This window comes from Eschrichtius robustus, chromosome 2 (genome assembly GCF_028021215.1).
Source record: "Eschrichtius robustus isolate mEscRob2 chromosome 2, mEscRob2.pri, whole genome shotgun sequence".
Classification (NCBI taxonomy): Eukaryota; Metazoa; Chordata; class Mammalia; order Artiodactyla; family Eschrichtiidae; genus Eschrichtius; species Eschrichtius robustus.
Window position 1 is genome coordinate 122,695,825 of NC_090825.1, and position 23,574 is coordinate 122,719,398.

At 42.3% G+C, this 23,574-nt stretch overlaps 1 protein-coding gene across 1 annotated transcript in view; it reads left to right on the plus strand.

Moving 5' to 3' along the window:
* Positions 1-23,574, plus strand: part of SH3RF2 (SH3 domain containing ring finger 2) — a 136,583-nt gene that overhangs the window by 49,861 nt on the left and 63,148 nt on the right. The window contains exons 3-5 of the mRNA XM_068536109.1: positions 10,628-10,897; positions 14,530-14,625; positions 21,062-21,382. Coding sequence (XP_068392210.1) covers positions 10,628-10,897; positions 14,530-14,625; positions 21,062-21,382 — 687 coding nt within the window. The remainder of the gene's footprint in view (positions 1-10,627; positions 10,898-14,529; positions 14,626-21,061; positions 21,383-23,574) is intronic.

Sequence of the window (23,574 nt, forward strand, 5' to 3'; positions counted from 1 at the left end):
TACCCATGACTTAAATCTCAATGATTATCAATATTTTGCCAATTTGGGGTCATTGTAGAGACGTGGATGGACGTAGAGACTGTCATACAGAGTGAAGTAAGTCAGAAAAACAAATACCGCATATTAATGCATATATGTGGAATCTAGAAAAATGGTACAGATGAACCGGTTTGCAAGGCAGAAAGACACATGTAGAGAACAAACATATGGACACCAAGTGGGGAAAGCAGGGGTGGTGGTGTGATGAATTGGGAGATTGGGATTGACATGTATACACTAATATGAATAAAATCAATAAGTAATAAGAACCTGCTATATAAAAATAAATAAAATACAAAAAAGATATTTTGCCAATTTGGTTTCATCTCATCCATCGCCCTTATTTCTAGCATATTCTAAAGATACTCCTGGAACTCTGATCGTTCACTTAATATCCCATTATCATTAGCATTTGAAGGAATGGTAAAATTCACCTTCTTCGCTTTGCAGTTGAGGAAACCAAGGCCCAGAGAGGTTCAGTGCCTCTCTCAAGGACCCAAGTCTGTAAGTTGTGTATTACATCTATGGGCCACTTCCAGTCCCCAGACCAGATGGCTCCATTATCAGAAACGTTCTGCTGATTGCCTGAATCATGTTGTCACCAGTCATTCCTCCTTCAGCTCCAGAAACCTCCACATGGAGGTGAAAGAGAGAAACAACTTGGTGGAGAAAGCCAGTGTACATGTGACCACAGTTTTTTTCCCCCTAAGTCAGAAAAGTGGTGGTGATGGTGGTGGGAGGGTCATTTGACTCATCTTCCCTCCCTCTGAATGGTGGATTTGGCTCAGTTTCTCGAGCCATATGGAAAGAGACTCATCCACCGAGTGCCACACCTACAGGAAAAGCTCTCTCTGGGAATGGAGAAAATGGAAGGGGGCAGAGTGGCCTCCCAGGAAGAGTGAGATGGCTCCTCCCTCTGTCCTTCAGGCTCCCACGCACCTCCAGCCCTTCCTCACAGGTGCCCTGTACCCTCCTGTTAGAAGAGATGGCAACCAAAATGCTTTGGTTCCCTGGAGAATTCAGTGTTCTGCCACTGAACAGCTCCAGGATCTGGCACCCAGCCCATCTCAAATGCAATCCCAAGCTGTGTATTAAAAACCAGCTTATGTAGGTAGCCAAGAATATGGCCATGAACATGTCTGGGATTACCTCCTGTGATGGGGGAATGAAATCACCCCAAGGCAATCTCAGAGAAATGTCTGGAAGGAAAAACAAAAGCATGCTAATGGTGACCCTGAAAAGAGGCTGCTGGTTATGAATGGTTCTTTCTCTGCCCACTGGCGTAAATCCTGCTTCCTTCCCCCTTTTCCTGCCCTAGGACCCCTGATAACTCAGGAAGGAAGCAGGAGAGACCAGGGGAAAGAAGGCTGGCATATTCCCAGTGCCTGATTGATATTTGATTAAGGGAGGAAGGAAGGAATGCCGTGCCCACTGAACCACAGTGGCAGGAGACAGATAAGGAAGGAAAATGGACGGACAAAGGATTAATCTCCAAAATATATAAACAGTTCATGCAGCTCAATATTAAAAAAACAAACAACCCAATACAAAAATGGGCCAAAGACCTAAATAGACATTTCTCCAAAGAAGACATACAGATGACCAAGAGGCACATGAAAAGCTGCTCAACATCACTAATTATTAGTGAAATGCAAATCAAAACTACAATGAGGTATCACCTCACACCAGTTAGAATGGGTATCATCAGAAAATCTACAAAACAACAAATGCTGGGCAGGGTGTGGAGAAAAGGGAACACTCTTGCACTGTTAGTGGGAATGTAAATTGATACAGCCACTATGGAGAACAGTGTGGAGGTTCCTTAAAAAACTAAAAATAGAATTACCATATGACCCAGCAATCCCACTACTGGGCATATACCCTGAGAAAACCATAATTTAAAAAGAGTCATGTACCACCATGTTCACTGCAGCTCTAGTTACAATAGCCAGGTCATGGAAGCAACCTAAATGTCCACTGACAGATGAATGGATAAAGAAGATGTGGCACATATATACAATGGAATATTACTCAGCCATAAAAATAAATGAAATTGAGTTGTTTGTAGTGAGGTGGATGGACCTAGAGGCTGTCATACAGAGTGAAGTAAGTCAGAAAGAGAAAAACAAATACAGTATGCTAACACATGTGTATGGAATCTAAAAAGAAAAAAAAAGTGGTCATGAAGAACCTAGGGGCAAGACAGGAATAAAGACACAGACCTACTAGAGAATGGACTTGAGGATATGGAGAGGGGGAAGGGTAAGCTGGGACAAAGTGAGAGAGTGGCATGGACATATATACACTACCAAACGTAAAATAGATAGCTAGTGGGAAGCAGCCGCATAGCACAGGGAGATCAGCTCGGTGCTTTGTGACCACCTAGAGGGGTGGGATAGGGAGGGTGGGAGGGAGGGAGACGCAAGAGGGAAGAGATATGGGAACATATGTATATGTATAACTGATTCACTTTGTTATAAAGCAGAAACTAACACACCATTGTAAAGCAATTATACTCCAATAAAGATGTTTAAAAAAAAAAAGGAAGATGTGGCACATATATATGATGGAATATTACCCAGCCATAAAAAGGAACGAAATTGGGTCATTTGTAGAGATGTGGATGGACTTAGAGACTGTCATACAGAGTGAAGTAAGTCAGAAAGAGAAAAGCAAATATCATATATTAACGCATATAAAAATGGTACAGATGAACTGGTTTGCAAGGCAGAAATACAGACACAGATGTAGAGAACAAATGTGGACACCAAGGAGGGGAAAGCCGGGGGTGGGGGGTGATGAATTGGGAGATTGGGATTGACATGTATACACTAATGTGTATAAAATAGATAACTAATAAGAACCTGCTGTATTAAAAAATAATTAATTAAATTAAATTATTTTTTAAATCACAAAAAAAAAAGGAAGGAAAATGGAGAGCTGTGCTCTCCCAGGTTTCTACCTAGGACTAGAAGAAGAGAGGCTGAGACAAAAGGCTTGGGGGAGAGAAAAAGGAGAGAGGTACATGACAAGAGTCACAGGACAGAATAGACTTTTAGATATAGGTATAAGGCCAATAATAAGAACCTTCCTTGCACTGGTTCCCCTTCCATCCCTCAGTGTCTCTCACCTCCCTATTCTTCTCCTCTATAACACTTACTCCAACTTGTAATTATGTATATACTTGTTTATTTATAAGTTTGATCTTTGTTTCACCAGGTAGACAATGCCTGGCATGGTTGGCACTCAAAAAGACCCCAGGTAAACAGTCTCTCTGGTCAGGCAGGATATTCCAGGGGCTTAGAGACTTTGGCCCAGGTCAAGGGCCAAAACTTCCATTGGAATCTGCAGGGTTTGGGTAACACAGACTTGCTGAGTTTACTGCATAAAGAAGTATTAGTATTAGCCCCAATTTGTGGATAATCCAAACTAAGAATCAGGAAGACTTAAGTGATCTGGCCAAAGTCACAAAAGCCAGAATGCAAACCAACACCTTACTTGACTCTAACATCTGTGTTCTGTTGCACCCTAGTACCACCCCTGAACAAGTAAAATTCTCTATGAAGGAAAGAAACTCACATGGTATGTCTCATAAGCCTGGCCTCAAATTTGAATGTCCAGATTCAGACCTTCTGATGATCTCTAGCCTTTGAATGTCCAGATTCAGACCTTCTAGTGATCTCAAGCCTTTGAATGTCAGGATTCAGACCTTCTGGTGATCTCAAGCCCCCAGGCAGCAGATGGTCTGGGATTTGTCAAGGCTTGATAGATCTGATGCTGTTGAGTGAGCACTGAAGTGTTCCCCCTCCTCATCAGAGAAACACGCGCACAAGGGCCAGCCAGCACTTTCTAACATATGCTCCCTTGCCCCCGACATCAGATCCAAAAGGGTTGCCAACATGAGGGAGGGATGCAGGATGGCTCACTTGGCTAAGCAGCAGCTGGGAAGTTAGGACCCAGGACAGTTAGCTGACCCTTTGCCTCACGAGTGGAATGAAATCACAGGGGGAAGTCACATTTACTTTACCCAGCATTCCCCAGGCCCATTCTGCTAATCCTGCAAAGTGGTCCAGATGCAAATACAAGGTCACATTAGTGGAGTAAAACTTCTGAGAAGCCAGTAAGCAAAAGAGCCTGTGTGACTTTGTTCAACTCAGTGATTCCTGAGCTTATTTGGGTATGGAAACCTTTTTGAGTATGTGTAGCATGAAATTGTTAAAATTCAGGGAAATTTGGAAAAGAGGACCCAAACTCGCCTTTTTTATTTTCTAGCTCATGCCACTAGATCTTTCCAATAATTATTATCAGTCATATTTATTAATCTTATATGCATTCTTTTCCTCCAGGAATGGCAGTTCCTAGATGTTTCTTGATTAATTCACAAATTCATTCACCAAGCATTTATGAAACACCTGCTTGTGTCCAGGGCTCAGAGACAGAGTTTCAGAGGTGTTTCAGACACAAATCCTAAACTCTCGGGCAGAGAATTAATAGCCTGGTGAATGATAGGCCAGGGTGTTTTCTCTTGGCTCCATTCTCCTGTGATGGGCCATCTCATGACCAGCTCAGGGAGGTAAGCAGTTAGCTCAGCATGTTGGTTTTGGCCCCATCTGATGCCAGGAGTAGAGAACCAGGCCTACCTCTTTCTAAACAAGTGGGAGTGCCACTCATGCATGGTGAACAGTTCATTACACAGGAACAGGTTGAATGCTCACTCCAGCTCGGCTTTTTCCCTTGTCTCATCACTGTGATGATTCCAATCTTGGGCTCCTTTTCTCTTACCCTGTTATCAATCCATATGCCTCCTTCTTTATTTTCCAATTGGAAATAAGCTCAGAGCTCATTGGTGGCTAGTCCTCCTGCTGTTTCTGAATTCTGCTTTTTGGATATTTCACTTTTATGCAGTTTTGTTGTTTCTGGGTTTTTAATATGTATTAATCAGGACTTTTTCAGTTTCAGGGGTCAGAAAATAACTACAAGCAGTTTCAGTAATAAGCAATACATTGAGGATATCATCTCATTTAACTGTGTATCCTTTAGGCACAGTTGGATATAGACATTCAAATTTTCTTGTGAAGGCTCTATCCATTACTTACCTGTTTATCTCACAATATCTCTAGTTCTGCTGCCTTCTGCAGCTTCACTCAGGAAGGTGTGTCTGCTGGCTGGGAAATATCACCACTGGTAGTCCAAGGCTTACCACCTCCAGGCTCATGATCCAAAAGAAACACTCTCTTCTTGGGTGTCTATATACCAAACGTCAAAAAAGATTCTAACTGACCCTATTTGGGGCACACGCCTGCCCTGTACCAAGCTTTATGCCAGGAGGATTTGGGCACTCTGTTACTGAGCCAAACTTGGGTCCACTCACCCGCACAGTAAAGCCAATCTACTGACATCAGGTTGTGGTGAAGGAAAGTGCAGCGTTTACTGCAGGACACCAAGCAAGGAGAATGGGTGGCTAATGCTCAAAAGACCAAAACTCCCTGAAGGATTTCAGGGAAGGGTTTTCAAGGCAAGGTGAGGGAGAGGGTTGCAGGGTGCCAGATCAGCTCATGGACATTTTTCTGATTGGTTGGTGGAGAGGTAACTGAGTGGTATTTTGGGAGTTAACATCATCAACCTTTTGGATTTAACTGGTCTGTGGTCTACGTGTATGTGGTCAGCATGCAGCTAACTTTTTTCACCTGGGGAGGGTTTTAGTATCTGTAAAACAACTCAAGGACATGGCCAAAATATTATTTATAGCCCTTAAGGAGGAACTAAAGGTCCTTGACTTTGTATTATGGCTAAACTATTATTTTGTCTCGCTTGACTGTTTTTGTTTCTGCATTTTCTCATTTTTGATTGAATTTGTTCTCTGGAACTCAGGCAAGGCCTAGGAGGCTAAAGCTCTTTTACAAACAGGAGGCAAGGGACATGGTGGGGGGTGGGGGTGGGGGGTGGTTCTGTCCCCAGGAAGGCCTTCACAGGGCCTCGCTCGGTTATATAACTGGCCAGCCTGAGCCACATACCCATGTGTATGTGGTGTGACCAGAGTGAATAACATGCCCATGAGAAGATGGAGAGCAAATGGGTGGATCCTCAGAGAAGGGATGCCTGCCATTTTATTACCAACACACATAACTACTACAACATAGTTTTACCACTAATGTCTCTGCATACCCCTGCTTCCTTATTTCAGGGTTCTGTGCTTTATCTTCCATCAAAAGCATGGACCTCGTGGCTTTCACCTCACCCTACTGAGGTGACACATCAATAGACAAATTACAGGCGCATAGAAGTATTAATCCTTTTGAATCTCTGAGAAGGAAAGCTTTTTAGGCACACACACAGCCTTCCACTGGATTATCTGGCTTTCTGAAAAACACCAGGAGAAACATTTGGTAATGACCTGGCTGTGAGACCGCCACACCCACTTTATCCCCATGTTCCCTCCCTCCTGCACCTGTCGAGACAGAAAACAATTGGGGTGGTGTTTTGTTTCACCCAACAAAACAACGGGTGATGGCTACTGCAGAACTTGGAGTTATTTTCCCTTGAGAGAACCATGGCGGACTGGATAGAATCAACCAGCTGAGTCTCTTCAGGCGGGTGCTTAACTTTTATGCGAGGGCTCTAGAGTTCAATAATTCATGCTCATGCAGCCAACAGCCAGCAGCAAGCAGACGGCATTCAAACTCTATTCAGATTTTGATTATAAAACATCACCCCAAATGAGTTTTATGATGGAAAAACATACTAGATGACTTCAGAGGGATGAAAGAGAAATCAGGGCTTTGACGTCAAATGAACGGAAGTCAGTCTCGGGGCCACTGTACATTGGCTGTGTGACTTTGCCTGAAGGTTGACCGTCTCAGAACTTCTGTTTCTTCATCAATAAAATGAAGATAAACCTACTTCACAGGGCTTTGAGCTCATATAAATGAGATAGTATTGTACATGGAAAGTGCAGTAGTGCAATAATGTAAGACAAATTTCTATGGCTTGCCAGAAACACAATAAATGTTAATTTCCTTCCCCTCTTCAGATTCTTTCTCTCTCCTTCCCCACCCCCACCCTCTTTACAGCATGGAAGCCAATGTTTTGTATAAGTATGAATGTAGAACTGAGAGTAAAAGGGAAGAATGAAGAAAAAAGGTGATGAAAAGAATCTTCATGTTAAAAATAGAATTTACAGTTTGTTTCCACAATAGTTTATCTCAACTGAGGGGAGATAGACAAAAGATGAAGATGGTCAGGCAATTAGTACTATCTCAGGGTTTCAAAGTTTATGCCTTTTCAAAGAGATTTAAGCATTTTGTGCAGTTTTAGTCTAATATACTTGCTCAATAGTCATTAAAATACATAAGCCACCTTGTATGGGAATGTCTTCCAGAAAAGAAAGGAAAAAAGCATCTTAGCCATTTACAAAACTACATCAAATCTCCATTTTAGTTAGAATAAGACATAACTCAGACCAGCGGCATCAAACTTGGATGGATGGGAGAGCTTGATAAAAATGCAGCTACTTAAACTGCCCTCTAAGAGATTCTGGTCAAATTGGTCAGGGATGGGGTCCAAGAGTCTGCATTTTTTACATTTCCCGAGATTCTGATCTAGGTAAACCACAGACTTCATTTTGAGAAACACTGGTTGAGTGGTTAAGAGCTTGGACTTGAGAATAGACATACTTGAGCTCAAATTCTAAAATCTACCACTTTCTAGCTTCATGAACTTTGGCAAATTTTTAACCTCTCTGATCCCCAGTTTTCTAATCACAGGTTGTTGTGAGAATTAAATAAAATATATTGTGGAGTGCTTAGCACTGTATCTGGTACATAGGAGGAAGCACTCAATAAATATTAGCTATTGATATTATCATTATTATGCAAAGTCAAAGGAGCTTCAATCCCTTTTTTCCTGATTTTTTCATTCTTCCTTCCTTTTCTTTCTTTTCCTTTTATGAATCCAAAATAAAAGTGTATTAGGCAAGATGGAAGTTTATTTAGATTTCAGACACAAGTCTGGAAGTAAAGTAGTCCAGGACTTGCCTGGCAGCTCTGCAACCCAGACTACTTTCTCCCCTTTTTAGGTGTGACCCTTATCCTCATTGTTCAAGATGGCAGCTAGAGCGCCAGCAATTGTGTCTGCATCCCACATAGCAAAATGGAGGAAAGAAAAAGAAAGTCAGTCTCTCTCAGTAGGGACACTTCCTAAAATGTGCTTATATCCCATTGGCCAGATGTAGCTGCCAGCAAGCCTGGCAAATGTGACCAGTGTGTGCCAGGTGCTCATATACCCATAAAAATGTGATTTATATCACAATGTAAAATTGGGAGAAGGCTTAGGGACAATTATTATTCCCTGATATGTCTAACCCTGGGAGTCTAACAGATTCAGATCATTCCCCAGAAATCTTCTGTTCTCGATCTGCTTCTACCTGCTTACTTCTCAGGTAAGGGAGAAGCTTCTCCAAAAGGTAGTTACGTGGTTTGTTGATCCCACTCAGCTAGGCTTATTTTCTTCCTAAATTCCTCCCATACCTTTCACTTCTTATCCCCCAGCTTCATTCATTTTCTTTTTACTATCCAATTGTAATAGACAGTACAATTTTTTCATTGTTGAAAAGTTAGAAGACACTGCAAAGCACTTAGGGAAACTTTTTTTTTAATATTCAAAAATCTCATCACTTAGAAATAACCACTCTTAAAATGTTAGTATATAGCCATCTAGCATTTTCCCCAGGTAAAAAATATATATGTATATTTATAAAGAGAGCCTAGTCTATATAACTGTTTTTAATCTCTTCTATTATACTTAACAGTATATTATGAGTAACTCTCAGTGTTATTAATTATAGATCAACATCATCAGTTTTAATGACTGTAGGGTTTTCCATTGTATGGATGTATCATAATTTATTCAACTGATTCCATTTATCTACAACAGTGTGTTAAACCTCCTAGCACATACGTCTTTGCTCATTTGTCCACTCGTTTCCCAAGGATGAGCTATGTTCCTGTGGTTTTCTAACTCCCCAGGGACCAGCAGAAACCCATTGCTCTGCTGCTGTCCCATCAGCAATATGATGCCGTTCAGGTCTTGTCTCGACCCTGAAGCTGCTTGAAATTCCTTTTCAAATGAACACTGCAGACTCTGAAGGTCCTTGAACGTCCCAGCAAGACTGTCCCCAGCAGAGGGGAATACTCCACCCAATGGCCGAGGAAAGTACAAAATACAATACAATCACAGGTGACACTGAAGGGCTTTCTATAAAACCTAAGTTACTAGAACTTTCCATTTGTCAGACTGACCTCAAACAAGACCAAAGTGAGGCCATTTCTCTGTGGAGAAACCAGTTTCAATCAGGAAAATAAATGCATTTGACTGAAATAATTATTTAGACTGACAATCGATTTGACAAATGACAATTCTTTAGCTGATTTTTTTTTAGGTGATGATTGATTTCTGACTGTTAACTCATCTTGGTTGTGCTTCCTAAAGATCCAAACACACATGAGGTTTACACTTTCTAGACAAGGCTGAAGACAAATTATAATGCATCACTCTCACATAGCACTTTCTATTTTCAGGGGGTTTTCACCTCAATTTTCTTGCCGTCAACACTGAGACCTACATTACGGTGTTAATTCTAAGAGGTGTCATTTATTGAGCACATACTATGTACCAAGCAATACACAGAAGGCATTATCAATATTTTTTAGTCATCACAGCAACTCTAATGAGGTAGACATTCTATTATTACCCCATTTTATAAATGAATGTTGTTTAAGAAAGATGAAATAGCTTGACCACAGCCACACAAGAGCAAAGAGGTGGAACCAGAATTCAGAATCAGTATTCAGTTCCCAGAAAGAGTCACAGCCTCACTCAAGTTCACATAGTTGTGGAGTCAAGTCCAAAATCCTGTTCCCTGCATAGTGATTAAGAACAGGGTCTCTGGGCTTCCCTGGTGGCGCAGTGGTTAAGAATCCGCCTGACAATTCAGGGGACACGGGTTCAAGCCCTGGTCCGGGAAGATCCCACGTGCTGCGGAGCAACTAAGCCCGTGCGCCACAACTACTGAGCCTGCGGTCTACAGTCCGCGAGCCACAACTACTGAGCCCGCACGCCACAACTACTGAAGCCCGCGCCAAGAGCCCGTGCTCCACAACAAGAGAAGCCACCGCAATGAGAAGCTGGCGCACCACAAGGAAGAGTAGCCCCTGCTCGCCGCAACTGGAGAAAGCCCACGTGCAGCAACGAAGACCCCAAACAGCCAAAAATAAATCAATAATAAATAAATAAATAAATAAATGTATTTTTAAAAAAAAGAACAGGTCTCTAAAATCAGATTGTCAGAGTTCAAACCCCATATCTGCCATTTCCCAGCTGTGTCGCCTTAGGCAACTTCCTAAACCACTCTGTGCCTCAGTCACCTCATCTTAGAAAGGGGAATCATAGTGTCTATCTCAAAGGTTAAACAAGATGACCCACGTACGGCACTTAGCACATAGGAAGTGCCCTGTATTTAGTTATTAATATGATCCCTTGTGTCCCTCCAGCCTCTAAGCCATACATATTTTATTGATCCATGACACTGCAGGTGCCGCGAGCAAAGGCCTTGTGCAACTACCGAGGGCAGAATCCCGGTGACCTGAGGTTTAATAAGGGAGATGTCATCCTCCTCCAGAGACAGTTGGATGAGAACTGGTACCAGGGGGAAATCAATGGAGTCAGTGGGATCTTCCCAGCCAGCTCCGTAGAGGTCCTCAAGCAGCTTCCCCAGCCACCCCCACTCTGCCGGGCCCTCTACAACTTCGACCTGCGCAACAAGGACAAGAGTGAGAACCAGGACTGCCTGACCTTCCTCAAGGTAAGATTCTGGGCAGCTACCAAAGTCACCAGTGACCACATAAAGACTGGCAGAACCTCGAGTTGTTTGTTTAATATTTGCTGATTTTTTAAAATTATATTTTATCCATAAATGTATAAATCTGTGCCTATATATGTAATGTGTATGTATAATTCAAACATATGGTAGTAAAGTCGCCAGAGAAATCTAATAGGAGTTTGATGGGAATCCTCAAACCTTTTCTATTGCAACTGCAAAATTAAGTATCTGTACACTCATTCATTCATTCTACAATCACTTTTGAGCACCTGTTCTTTGCAGACACTGGGGAGACAGCATGAACAAGTCACAGCACCTACCCTCAGGCAGAGGAGTGAGAGAGACAGACACTTGGACAGAAGATTACAGACACAGTTTAACAGCGTGCTGTGTAGAACTACAGATCTTACCTCTTCATTGTGTATCTGCAGGGGTATTCTCGCTGACCAAGTTCTGATCACCTAGTACTACTCATTTCCAACACTCTATTTTGTTTGTAAACACTGCATTCAAAACACTCCAAACAACAAAATAACATAATAATATCTTTACACATAAAAATCACCTCTTACAAGATATATTTTCCAAACACATTAGTTACCCTAAGGTTTTTTCCCTCTCTTTTTTTTTGGATGATTCTTCAGCATTTGCAAGTAAGGACAAGTCTACTAAAGTCTAGACTACAACCATCCCTCGGTATCTGAGGGGGATTAGTTCTAGGACACATTGATTCCTGAAGATGCAGAAGCCGCGGACATGGAGGGTCGACTGTACTTTAAGTCATTGTATTCAGTACTTATTATTCCCTAAACATTTGAAATCTCTCTTAGAAACCAAAGTTGGGGTGATTTTCATTCTTCGCTACTTACGATAAGTAGATCAGATACAAGTACAAGTGGCACTGCTACAGTAGCTCAGGAAAGGTCTTTTGTTTTGTAAAACATTTTTATTCCATCACTACTGCAAATGAGATTTACTTCAGATTCACTCAAACTAGATAACCCCACTGTCCTCCATATTTTGAAATACTGATCTTTGTTATTGTCTTAGCACCACAGAGTGAGTCCCCTAAGGAATGTCATTCTGTAGCTGACCTGTAAATTTTATACTTTGACTACAGCTGGAGAAGGGCCGTTCAATTCCACAGGCGTTTATTGAGTATTTACTTTGTGCCAGGCATTAGACACTAAGCTCTAGGGACACAGCTGGAAGAAGACATAGGCAGGAAGCAGTACCTGCTTTTTTGCCCTTTTCTGGGAATTTGCAAACTGGGACACTTACCCACCTGCTTGTTCATTCATTGAATCCATCTATGTGCCAAGCTGTCCACTGGGGATAAAGTGATGAGTCATTATCCCTGTCTTCACGAAGCCAGCAGTCTACTGGAAGGAACAGACACATAAATGGGAAATTAGGACAGAGGACCCAGAAGAGAGGATTTGATCCCTTCTGGAAGGCCATTGAAGGCCAAGACTACACTAGGATATCTCATGGTCTTCCTAAACTCAGCATGTCCAAAAAAACTCAAGATCTTCTCTCCAGAAGCCTTTATTCCTAGTATTTTCTGTCTCAGTAAATTTTTCAGTTCATTCACACATGCATTTATTCATTCATGCATGCATGCATTCAAGAAATATTGATTGTTTAAAAACTGTGAATCACTATGTTGTACACCTGAAACTTATATCATATTGTACATCAACTATACCTCAACAAAAATAATTCAAAAAAAGAATGATTGGTTGACTGCTATAGGGCAGCCGCTATATAAGGTCCTAGGGACAAAAGTGAACAAAACAGATACAGGCCCTGCACACATGAAGTTTATGGTCTGATGGGGTGGACAGGCATTAAAGAAATCATAACCTATAAATATGTAATTACAGGTTGTAATAAGGACAGAGAAATCTAAGAAAAGGTATAATGCAGTAATGGATTTAGATTTGGATTCGTCTGTATTACTAAGGGGCATAGATCAGAAGATCAGAGAGATCAGTGGATGAATATTCAGATTTAGATTGATAACAGGTACAGACATGGAAAGGTATTCCTGATGTGATATTAAGTGAAAAATCAATGTATCCTATATGATTTCATTTGTAAGAAATACAAAATAAGCCAAATGAATGTATTTGCTAGGAGTCAGAGTAGTGGCTACCTCTTGCTATGTGACAGGAAAGAGTACTAAAGAGCCATCTTGGTGCTGGAAGTATTTTATATCTCTTACTCTGGGTTGGGGTTTTGTGGATATATTCAATTTAAAAAATTCATCAGGCTTTACATCAAAAATGTTTGTACTTTATTGTATGCCTATGTACATTTTCTGAAAAGTTTTTAAAAATCAGTGTGTCTCTATGTACATATATTTTATCCTCATAGAAAAGAATCTGGGGGAAAATGTGTTAACCAAGATGTTAACAGTGGTTGTATCTATATTGTGATAGAATTCTTTCTTTGTTTTGCTTATCTGTGTTTCCAAATGTTTCTACAAATCTCCATATAACCTTTGGTAATAAGAAACATTCAAATAAAAAGACACTTTATGTTTGATACATTAAAAATTGAATAGGGGGACTTCCCTGGTGGCTCAGTGGTTAAGAGTCCGCCTGCCATTGCAGGGGACACAGGTCGAGCCCTGGTCCGGGAAGATCCCACAGGCCGTGGAGCATCTAAGCCCGTGCACCACAACTACTGAGCCTGAGCTCTCGAGCCCACGAGCCACAAGTACTGAAGCCCACGCACCTAGAGCCCATGCTCTGCAACAAGAGAAGCCACCGCAATGAGAAGCCCGCGCACCACAACGAAGAGTGGCCCCCGCTCGCTGCAACTAGAGAAAGCCCACGCGCAGCAACAAAGACCCCACGCAGCCAAATAAATGATTTATAAAAAAAATTTTTTTTGAACACTGAAAAGTGTTCAAAATCAGAATGCAATTCATTCTTCCTCTTGCTAAGCCAAAAGTCTATCTCCCTACCCCTTCCATCTTGGTTTCTCCATCAGGTTAATTTAAATGAAAAGCCCAGATTCTGCTGGTGATGGAAAATTAGAGACATTTCCAAGTTTTCCTATTGGATTTCTTCAATGCTCCAAATTATTTCTACTCCTCTTTTGGTCTTGGTGACCCAAATACTGCCCTTTTTTTTTTAAAGTATTTATTATTTTATTTATTTTATGGCTGCGTTGGGTCTTCGTTTCTGTGCAAGGGCTTTCTCTACTTGTGGCAAGTGGGGGCCACTCTTCATCGCGGTGCGCGGGCCTCTCACCATCGCGGCCTCTCTTGTTGCGGAGCACAGGCTCCAGACGCGCAGGCTCAGTAATTGTGGCTCACGGGCCCAGCTGCTCCGCGGCACGTGGGATCTTCCCAGACCAGGGCTCGAACCCGTGTCCCCTGCATTGGCAGGCAGATTCTCGACCACTGCGCCACCAGGGAAGCCTCAAAATACTGCCCTTTATGGAGAAAGAGTATTTTAGTGGAAGATTTTGTAAATAAATTGTGAAAGAGTTACATTCCTTGCACCTTACACCATCTGAGACTCCAAGCTGATCTCCACGGAAGGCTTTTAGCACCTGAAAACTGACAGTAAATGCTAACCAGGAGACTTTCTCTCTTTCAGGATGATATCATCACTGTGATCAGCCGAGTGGATGAGAACTGGGCAGAAGGCAAGTTAGGAGATAAAGTCGGCATCTTCCCAATCCTGTTTGTAGAGGTACGTGTCTATCAAGTCTACATCTGATTCGAGCTTACTCAGAATTATACATATGCTACAGTGATGCCTGAGAGTAATTCCTATTTGATATGAGGCTTATTTCAGAACTAACTAAAGTCTTGAAAGAAAAGATGCTAGATGATAATACCCATTTCTGGCAAGAGTGTGGGAAAGGGCCTTTTCATTCTGCTGATAGGAGTACAAATTGGTGCCATCTCTCGTTTCCAGACTCAAACTCCTATCAAGGACGTTGAAAATGTACATTTCCTTTGAGTCATTAATTCCACACCTGAGAGTTCATTATAATGAAATATTAAAACAAGTATGCAAAGATATGTGTACAGAATGTGCAAAAATATTAATTGTAGCATTGTGCATAGTGGTGAAAAACCAGAAATAATCTAAAACTCAACCATAAGGATTTAGTTTTTTAAAATCATGGTGATGGAAAAATATATACCCATTAAAAATAATGTTAAAGGAGAATACTCAATATCATGGAGTATCTGGTATTATGGAAATATGTTTGTGATTTATTAAGTAAAATAAAGTTTAATGTGTATAAAGTTTCAGATTTAGAAGATGAAGTTCTGGAGTTCTATTACAATGTGGATAAAATTAACACTACTGAACTGTATACTTAAAGATGGTTGTTATAGTAAATTTGGTTATGTGTTTTTTACCACAATTAAAAAAAAATTAACTTCTTGAAACTAGCTTTTTAAATACATATGTGTATATATAAATGGATAAAGGGCTACAAGAATAGGTACCAAGGTATTAACAGTGGTGATCACCAGATAGTGAGATTCTAGATAATTTTCATGTTCTTCTGCTGACTTGTGTTTTGTAAATCTTCAGAAATGAGCACATATTACTTCTATTGTTTTTTTAAAATCTACTTTGAAAAAAAAAGAAAGAACACATGCTAGGCTGTCTACCTATTTCTCCAGTATAGTAATATAACCTATAGCCCCTAACCTCTCTAGCCATCACCCTCTCCCCAGCTTGAAGCAGGTCATTACACATTTAAAAGAGAGGCTTCATTGTTTAACTGCACTTATTGGGTGCTTACCAGGCATAAAGCATTAAAAGCAAGCAGTACTGAGCTATAAAAGAAGTAGAAGGTATGCTCCCTGCCCTCTAGGAGGGTGGGATGAAACAGAACAGAGGCAGAGTTGGAAAGAAGGGACCAGTTCTACCATTCTTAAGAGCCGAAGCGGGTTCTGAAGTGAATGGTGTGCCCAGAACACTGCCCAGCTGTCAAAGTTCCCTCACCCTCTCATCTCAATCTGTATGGAAGGAATGAAAGATGGAAGGGAGGGGAAGAGGAATGGTCCAGAGAGGCTGGTCTTCCTACTCTCTCCACTAAATGATCGTGCTTTTTCTCTTGTTGAAGCCCCTTCCAGGTATACCCACCCAATTCTCTCTACGTGTTCAACTTCACTCATTTTATGAGGCTCAGCTAGAAATCTTCTTTTTCCATAAAATTCCAGCAACTAGTTGAATACTGAGCTGTCTCTTTCTTCTCAGAACACCTGATGGGTGTGTGACTTGTACTTCACAGGCTAGCCCAACACAGAGCAGGTACTTCATAAAAAAATTAGCTTCACAAGTGAATGAATGAAAAAAATATTTGGGAGGTGGTCTGACTGACCAGGAAAAAAATTCAGAGAACAAACCTTTCAACGTGACCCTGTCCTAAATATATATTCAATCATTCAACTTATTTTTCATTGAGTGCCTGCCATGTCAGGTCCTGTGCTAAGTTCCAATGACACAAGACAGATATGAGTCCCTACTTTCAAGGATTGTAGGGTCAGACATGAATAAGTAATTATAAGTGTGATGAATGATGCAAAGAGTGAAGGAGAGGGAGCTATTGGGGGGAGGAGAGTATGGTGTTCAACTTACCTCGGTAGGGTGTTGGCAAATGCCTTGTAAGCCAAGATCTGACAAATGATGAGGAGTAAGCTTGGAGGGAAGAGTGTTTTAGGGAATGGAGGTAACATGTGCAAAACTCCTGCAAGATGAGGAAGTGTGGTGCCTCCAAAGGACCAAAGAATACTAGAGCTGGAGCTTAGAGAGTAAGAGAGAGACAAAAAAAAAAAAAAAAAAATGAAGCCAGGGAAGCAAATGGGACACAGACCACAGGAGACTTTGTAAACCTTCCTGCATTAGTCAGGATGAGCTAGGTTATGCTATGGTAATAAACAGCCCCCGTATCTCAGTGGCTTCACAAAGAAAAAGTTATTTCGAATCCATATTACATGTTCAGCACAGAATGGTGAGAGGCTGTGCTCACACAGTCACTGAGGAGCCCAGACTGATGAGGCCGGGCCATCTTGTAGCCGCGCCATGTGGAACACATGGACTTCCTAGGTTTCATGGCGGGGAAGAGTAAAGAAGAGTGAGTTGTGCATCAGCAAAGGCCTCAGCTCTGTGACATTTGTCACTCCCACTCACAGTCCATTGGCCTGCACCAGTCACCTAGTCCCACCTGGCTTGAAATCAGCTGAGAAGTGTAGGGGACGACATGGAATATTTGCTGAGCATCATGACCTCTGCCGTATCATAAGGAGTTTGGACTTGACCCAGAGGTCAGAAGACACCACTGAAAAATTTAAAGTAAGGCAGTGACTCCATCAGATTTGGGTTTCTTAAAGACTGCTCTGGATGCAGTGGGAAGAAGAATTTGAGGAGGAGGGATTAAAAAAAGCAGAAAGATCAATTAGGAGGCTACTACATGGCTCAGTTAGAAAATGACTGTAGCTTTGACTAGTAGACTGGAAACAACTGGACAGATTCCAGGACCTTTTAGGAGGCAGATCCACAGGAGCGGGGGATAGGGGCGAGGAAGTGGTCAAGGATCACGCCCCGCTTTCGGATTTATGTGCCTAGGTCAGTGGTAGAGCTGTTTGCTGGATCAAGCAACATATGCTGAAGAGGAACAATTACGACGTTTGGGAGATAATCATTAAGTCTCCAAGGACAGAGATGAGCTACAACTAATCCTAGTTGGATACATAGGGGGTGCTTAAATTTTTGCAGACTAGAGCTTGCATGGTCCCCTGTATTATTTCAAGAAGCTTCTTCATAGGTCTGGGGAAAAAAGGCATCACTGATTTCATTACCCATTTCTGATCCTTTTTTCCCAAAACTTCTACATTTAATGATTATTCATTTGGATACTCTCCCCACTACTCCACCTCTAAAATTAGTGATTACAAGAACCCTCACAATCATCATCAAACTAGCCATCACTTCATTTGTTCTCCTAATTGCTAGGAGGGGAAAAGATAATCAAGTGGTTGCTCTAATCTGGGAACCTGGTTTTCAAAAATTACTTGAACTCTAAATTGAGCTTTTTAAAGGAGTACTTAAAATTTGACTCCAGTCATTTCATTAAGACCAGCACTTGCTGAGAACCCTTTAAATAAGTTTTGAACTACCAGTGCCGTGCAAAGCAATTGGAAGGAAGGAGAGCTTTCTTCTGAGAGTGAGGTGGGGCTTTTTTGGCATAAACAGGATTTTTCTTGTTAATGTATCATTTGACTTATTGAATCGCACCTGGGTAAAAGGTGGTAAAACAAACGCGGAGCTTATGCCCATTCTTGTCAGGACTTCTCCAGCGGGGCCTGCCTGGGTTATATGAACCTCACTCAGCCCAGTGAACCTCAAGGATATTGTTTCAAATGAGTGGGTGCAAATTGAAGAGCTCTGCAGTCCTTCCCCGACTGAGCTATTAATCACCCTGGCAGAGGACAGGGAAGACCTAGAGTCACACGGGGCTCTTTGTCTGTGTTGCTGACGGAAACACTCATGGTATTGCTCACCTGGGGGCAGAACAATTAGGTGAAGGCAGAAAAAAATTAACTTATTTCATCGTGGCTATGAATGACCAGAAAGAACTTTACTCATTCAACTCAGCGTGTATTATCGTCTTACTGGGTGAACAATGGCGGGATGGGTGCTCTGGGGGAACATGAGACATGGTCCAGGCTTCCATCAGAAGCGCCCTAAATAATTTCAGTAATTTCCCAGTTGATCTCCCTCCTTCCGGTCTGGCACTTCTGAATAGCAGCCAGAGTGAGCTTTTTATGTATTTATTTTTATTTACATACAGTAAAATTTGCTCTTTTTGGTGTCTCTGCATTCTGATAAATGCATACAGTATAACCACACTACCATCAAGATATAAAATAGTTCCAACACCTGCCAAAAACTACGAGGGCAGGCTGCCTCTTGGAAGTCCGCTCCTTCCCTGACTGCAACCCCTGGCACCCACTGACCTGTTTTCTGCTCCTGCAGTTTTCCTTTTCCAGAATGTCACAGAAATGGAATCATATAGAATGTAGCCTTTGGAGTCTGGCTCCCTTCACTTAGCATAATGCCTTTGAGGTTCAGCCATGTGGTCGGGTGTATTGGTAGCTCGTGCCTTTTTTTGGTTGAGTCATGGTCCACGATGCGGATGTGCCGGAGTCTGTCATCCATTCGCCGATTGAAAGACATTGTGATTGTTTCCAATTGTTTGGCAACTATCACTAAAGCAGCTATCAACATGAGCATACCCATTTTTGAGTGAGCCTGAGTTTTCATTTCTCTTGGGTAATTACCTAGGAGTGGGATTGCTGGGTCAGACGCTAAGTAGGAAGCTGCCAAACCGTAGCATGAGCTTCTAAATAAAAGCATACATCAGATCATGTCACCCTTCCACCTAAGTCCTGCCAAAGGCTTCCTATTACACTCAATAAACTCAGAGCCTCCCAGCCTTATGCGATCCAGCTCTTGCCTGTCTCCATGGTCTCCTCTTTACCACCTGCCCCTCACTCACTCTGGTCCATCCTTCTTTCTAGTTCTTGCACATCTTTTTCTCAAACAGGCTGGGCTTTCTCCCTCTTCGGAATCTTTCCACTGGCTTGCGATCCCTCTCCTGGCATGTTCTCATGCCTGTCTTCACATGGTTCGTTCCTTCTTGGCATCTGTGTCTCAGCTTGAATGTCACCTTCTCAGCAGGTCTTCCTTGACAGCCCCCCACCAATCTAAAGTAGCCGCCTCCCCCAGTCACTCTCTGACACATGAGAGCATTTATTACCGCCTGGTCTTTTCTTGTTTGGTTGTTTACATGCTGGCTCTGCCATTTATGTCACCCCTTCAGCTCTCTTGTCTTTAAAGTGGGCATAATAATGCCCCTTCCCCTACTTGATGGTTTCTTTTCACAATATTACAAGCTTCTGGCGGCATCTTTTTTAAAATTTTCTATCTCAACTATATTAATCATCTTAATCATCCTCACATTGTTATTAAAAAGTTCTTAAAGGAAGAAAAAGTTCTTAAAGGAGCAAACTCCTTTTTACCTCTATAGGTGAATCTCTAAATTAGAATGAGACACGTGCTTTTAGAGGGCAACTGGTGACAATCATCATGATGGAAATTTAAGTAACTGTCCTGGAAAGTTTGTTCACACAATCCCCTTTGTCAGCATATTTCCGATTTCTGAAGGCCATGAACTCACGGGGCCCTTGGTGGCAAGGGTACTCAAAATACAATACAGTCAGTGGTGGTGCTAGAGCTGGCTGGAGCTAGATGGCAAGGGCTGGGTGTTAGGTTTTCAGGAATCTTGCTAGCCAGTTGTTAAACCATTGGTAGATTTTTACACCACAGAGATTGGTACACTCTACAGATCGGGGTGAGGGGGGTCATTTGTTTGTTTGTTCTGTTTGTTTTTCTGATGTACCAGCACACCACTGACTAAGAGGTATAGAACAAGAGAGAATGGTGATGAGGTAAAAGTATTTAAAGGAAGTAGTAAAAGGTGGTCTTAGCCTTAGGTGATCCAGGGTCCTGAATGGATTTACATTCCGGTTAAACACTTATCAAACGTATGAACTTGAGCAATTTCGTCCACTCATTATTCCACGAACACTCACTGAGCACCCACTCTGGGATACAGCAGAGAACACGCGTATAAGGCCTCTGCCCTCAGGCAGCTAACAGTCCGGCGGAGGAAAGGAAGATAAATGATTACGGTGTGGAGTGGGAAAGCATGGGGGCTGCAGGAACACCGAGAAGGGCAAACAGCCAAGTCAAGGGTGGAGAGGGGGATTCAGGGGTGGCTAGAGGAAGAGGGAAAGGTCCCCCAGGTGAAGGAGGCTGGGATGATGCTGAGAGAGATGGGAAAATAAGAGCAGAGTATCATGGCTTGTTTTAAATTCTTCAGACCTCAATAAGAGTTGTACCTACGTTGCAGGAGAGTTGTGAGAATTGATTGATATAGTAAAGGAATTGGGATATATTGATAACAGATGGAAGCTGACCAAGGAGTGACAACTGAGGCGGTGGCATCTGAGCCTGCTTCAGACTAGCCTGGGTAAGACACAGCTGCTCACACAAGATCAGGATGACTAAATTCTCATCAGACCTTTTGTCTTTTCAGCCAAACCTCACCGCAAGACACCTCCTAGAGAAGAACAAAGGCCGTCAGTCATCCCGCACAAAAGGCATGTCCCTGGTGTCATCGTCCAGAGGCAAGGCGACCAACACACCCACACTCCGAAGGGGCCCGGGGTCCAGGAGGAAGGGGCCCGGGCAGTTCTCCATCATGACAGCCTTGAACACCCTCAACAGGATGGTGCACTCTCCCTCGGGGCGCCATATGGTGGAGATCAGCACCCCAGTGCTCATCAGCTCCAGCAACCCCTCTGTGATCACCCAGCACATGGAGAAAGCGGATGCTCCTCCCAGCTCCGTGGGGCAGGTAGGGAACAAACCCCTGGGATAAGGGTACCTTGGAGTTGGGCAAGTGACCCACACCGTGTCACAAGCAATATTGGATGTTTAGTACCTGCTAAGCCCCCATAATGCATTAATAACAACTAATGTCATTATGTGTCAGAGATGTCTATACATGATCTCATTTCATCCTTGAAACAGCCCGTGAGCTAGGTATTATTATTATTGTTGTTGTTACCCCCATTTTACAGATGAGAAAACTGAGGTTTAGAGGAGGGGGGGTTGCTTTCCCTTGCTAAGAGCCATGGCATGGTTCCTGTCCCTTAGAGAACTTCCCTCCAAGGAGATAATGACATCTGTCTTCTGGGATCACAGTTTAACATTCACTGTTCCATCCTCCAGTAATGTATCAGGCATCACGTGGAAGGGAAGAAAAAGAAAGAAAAAGAAACTATGGGTTATTGGGTGTTTTCAGGACTAGCTATATACTTTGCAAGGCCCAGTGAAAAATGAAAATGCAGGTCAAAAATGATTAAGAATTTCAAGATGGCAACAGCAGAGCATCAGACCAAGTGACGGGCCCCCTTCTGAGCACAGAGCCCTGTGTGACTACACATGTCACACACCCTTGAAGCCAGCCCTGGTGGTTTTCATATGGAGCATTTAATAAGATAATGTATGTAAAGTGCTTAGCACAATGCCTGGCACATACTGAGTACCCAATAAGCATTAGCTCTTAATACTATTGTTATTAATACAACTACTATTATTATTAAGCCTGGCCACTGAGTTGCCAACTGAAGGGAGATAAGCCAAGGGGCAGTCCTGGCAATCCAGAAGCAGAACTACTTCTAACAGCATGAGGCTATTTAGGTTGAAGGATGCTTTAAAAGATGAAGGACCAGAGGTACAAGGCAAAGTGATTAAGAATTGCATGTCAGGTATTCTGCTATAAACACTCTCTGGAGCCAGGCAGGTGACAACTTGAAAAGACAAACCTCAACTTGCACTGATGTAATTTTTATTAAGCTGTAAACCTTGTTTTTAAACATGAATCTCTACCCCGGGATTAAATGACTTAATTGGACTTTAATCCCTTTTTAACAAGACAAGGAGGAGGAGAAAGTCAAGGGTTCCTCAAAGACCTGTGTGCTGGTCTAAAAGGAAAACAATCACCTGCTACAGCACTTCAGACCTTATACCACTGTCTGCATCTCTAGGAGGCTGGCTGTTGATGTCATTCTGCCCGCCACTTGCACTGCATACACACTCACACACAATTACACTCTCCCCTCCCTATACACTCTCCTTGCATTCAAAAACTGTGAAACACACTCCATACACTTTTTTACAAGTACATACACACTTTGTGCCCCAAGTTCTACACCCCGTACACACACATACACACACATACATGCTCCAACATGGGAGCCTAGTGACTCACAGTTAAGCGAAAGACTAGCAGAATTTTTCTGAAACCATTCTTTCTAAATATATAGACATAGGTATACGAAGTACAGCCCACACTCAGTAGATCTAGGCTAGCTCACTCAGCTATAAGTTGGCTTCCCAAAGGATTTAACCAAGAGTCACTTTCCCTGTGCCTTTTTCATTCTTCTTCCTGGTCATTTACCTCATCAACAGAGAGGCTGGACCGAATCAGAGAATCCTAGTAGGATTCAAAACAAGTAGTAATCCTTCCTACTGTTCACAAATCGTGAGAATTCCAAAGTGGCATATCCTATCCCCAGGGAACCACTGCACAGTACTGATAGCCTTTTCTCAAATCACATGGTGGTGGATTATAAGTATTTCTACATGTTTGCTCAGATGTTGTCAAAAACACACTCTTAACATGCCCCACTTATGAGCTACATCTAAGATGAGTGGAAAGTTGAGCAAATGACAAGATCTCCTGCTTCCTTTTTCTCTAACATCTTTGAGAGCTGTGGTTGGGTCTAGCTTATCAAACCCCCCCTCCTTCCCCATCCCAGCACCTTTCATAGTACATAGTCCCTAGTAGGTGCTCAATAAATCAATGAATCAAGACATTTGGCTTAAACATCTAGGCAGATGGTGGTGGCGTATACATAGACAGGGAAGACTGGAGGAGGAATTGTTTCCTATAGAAAGATCACAGGTAAGTGTAATTCTTTCAACCAGTAGACATCTGCTGAGTGCTTACAATGTACTAATTACCAGATTGAGTCCTGGGGA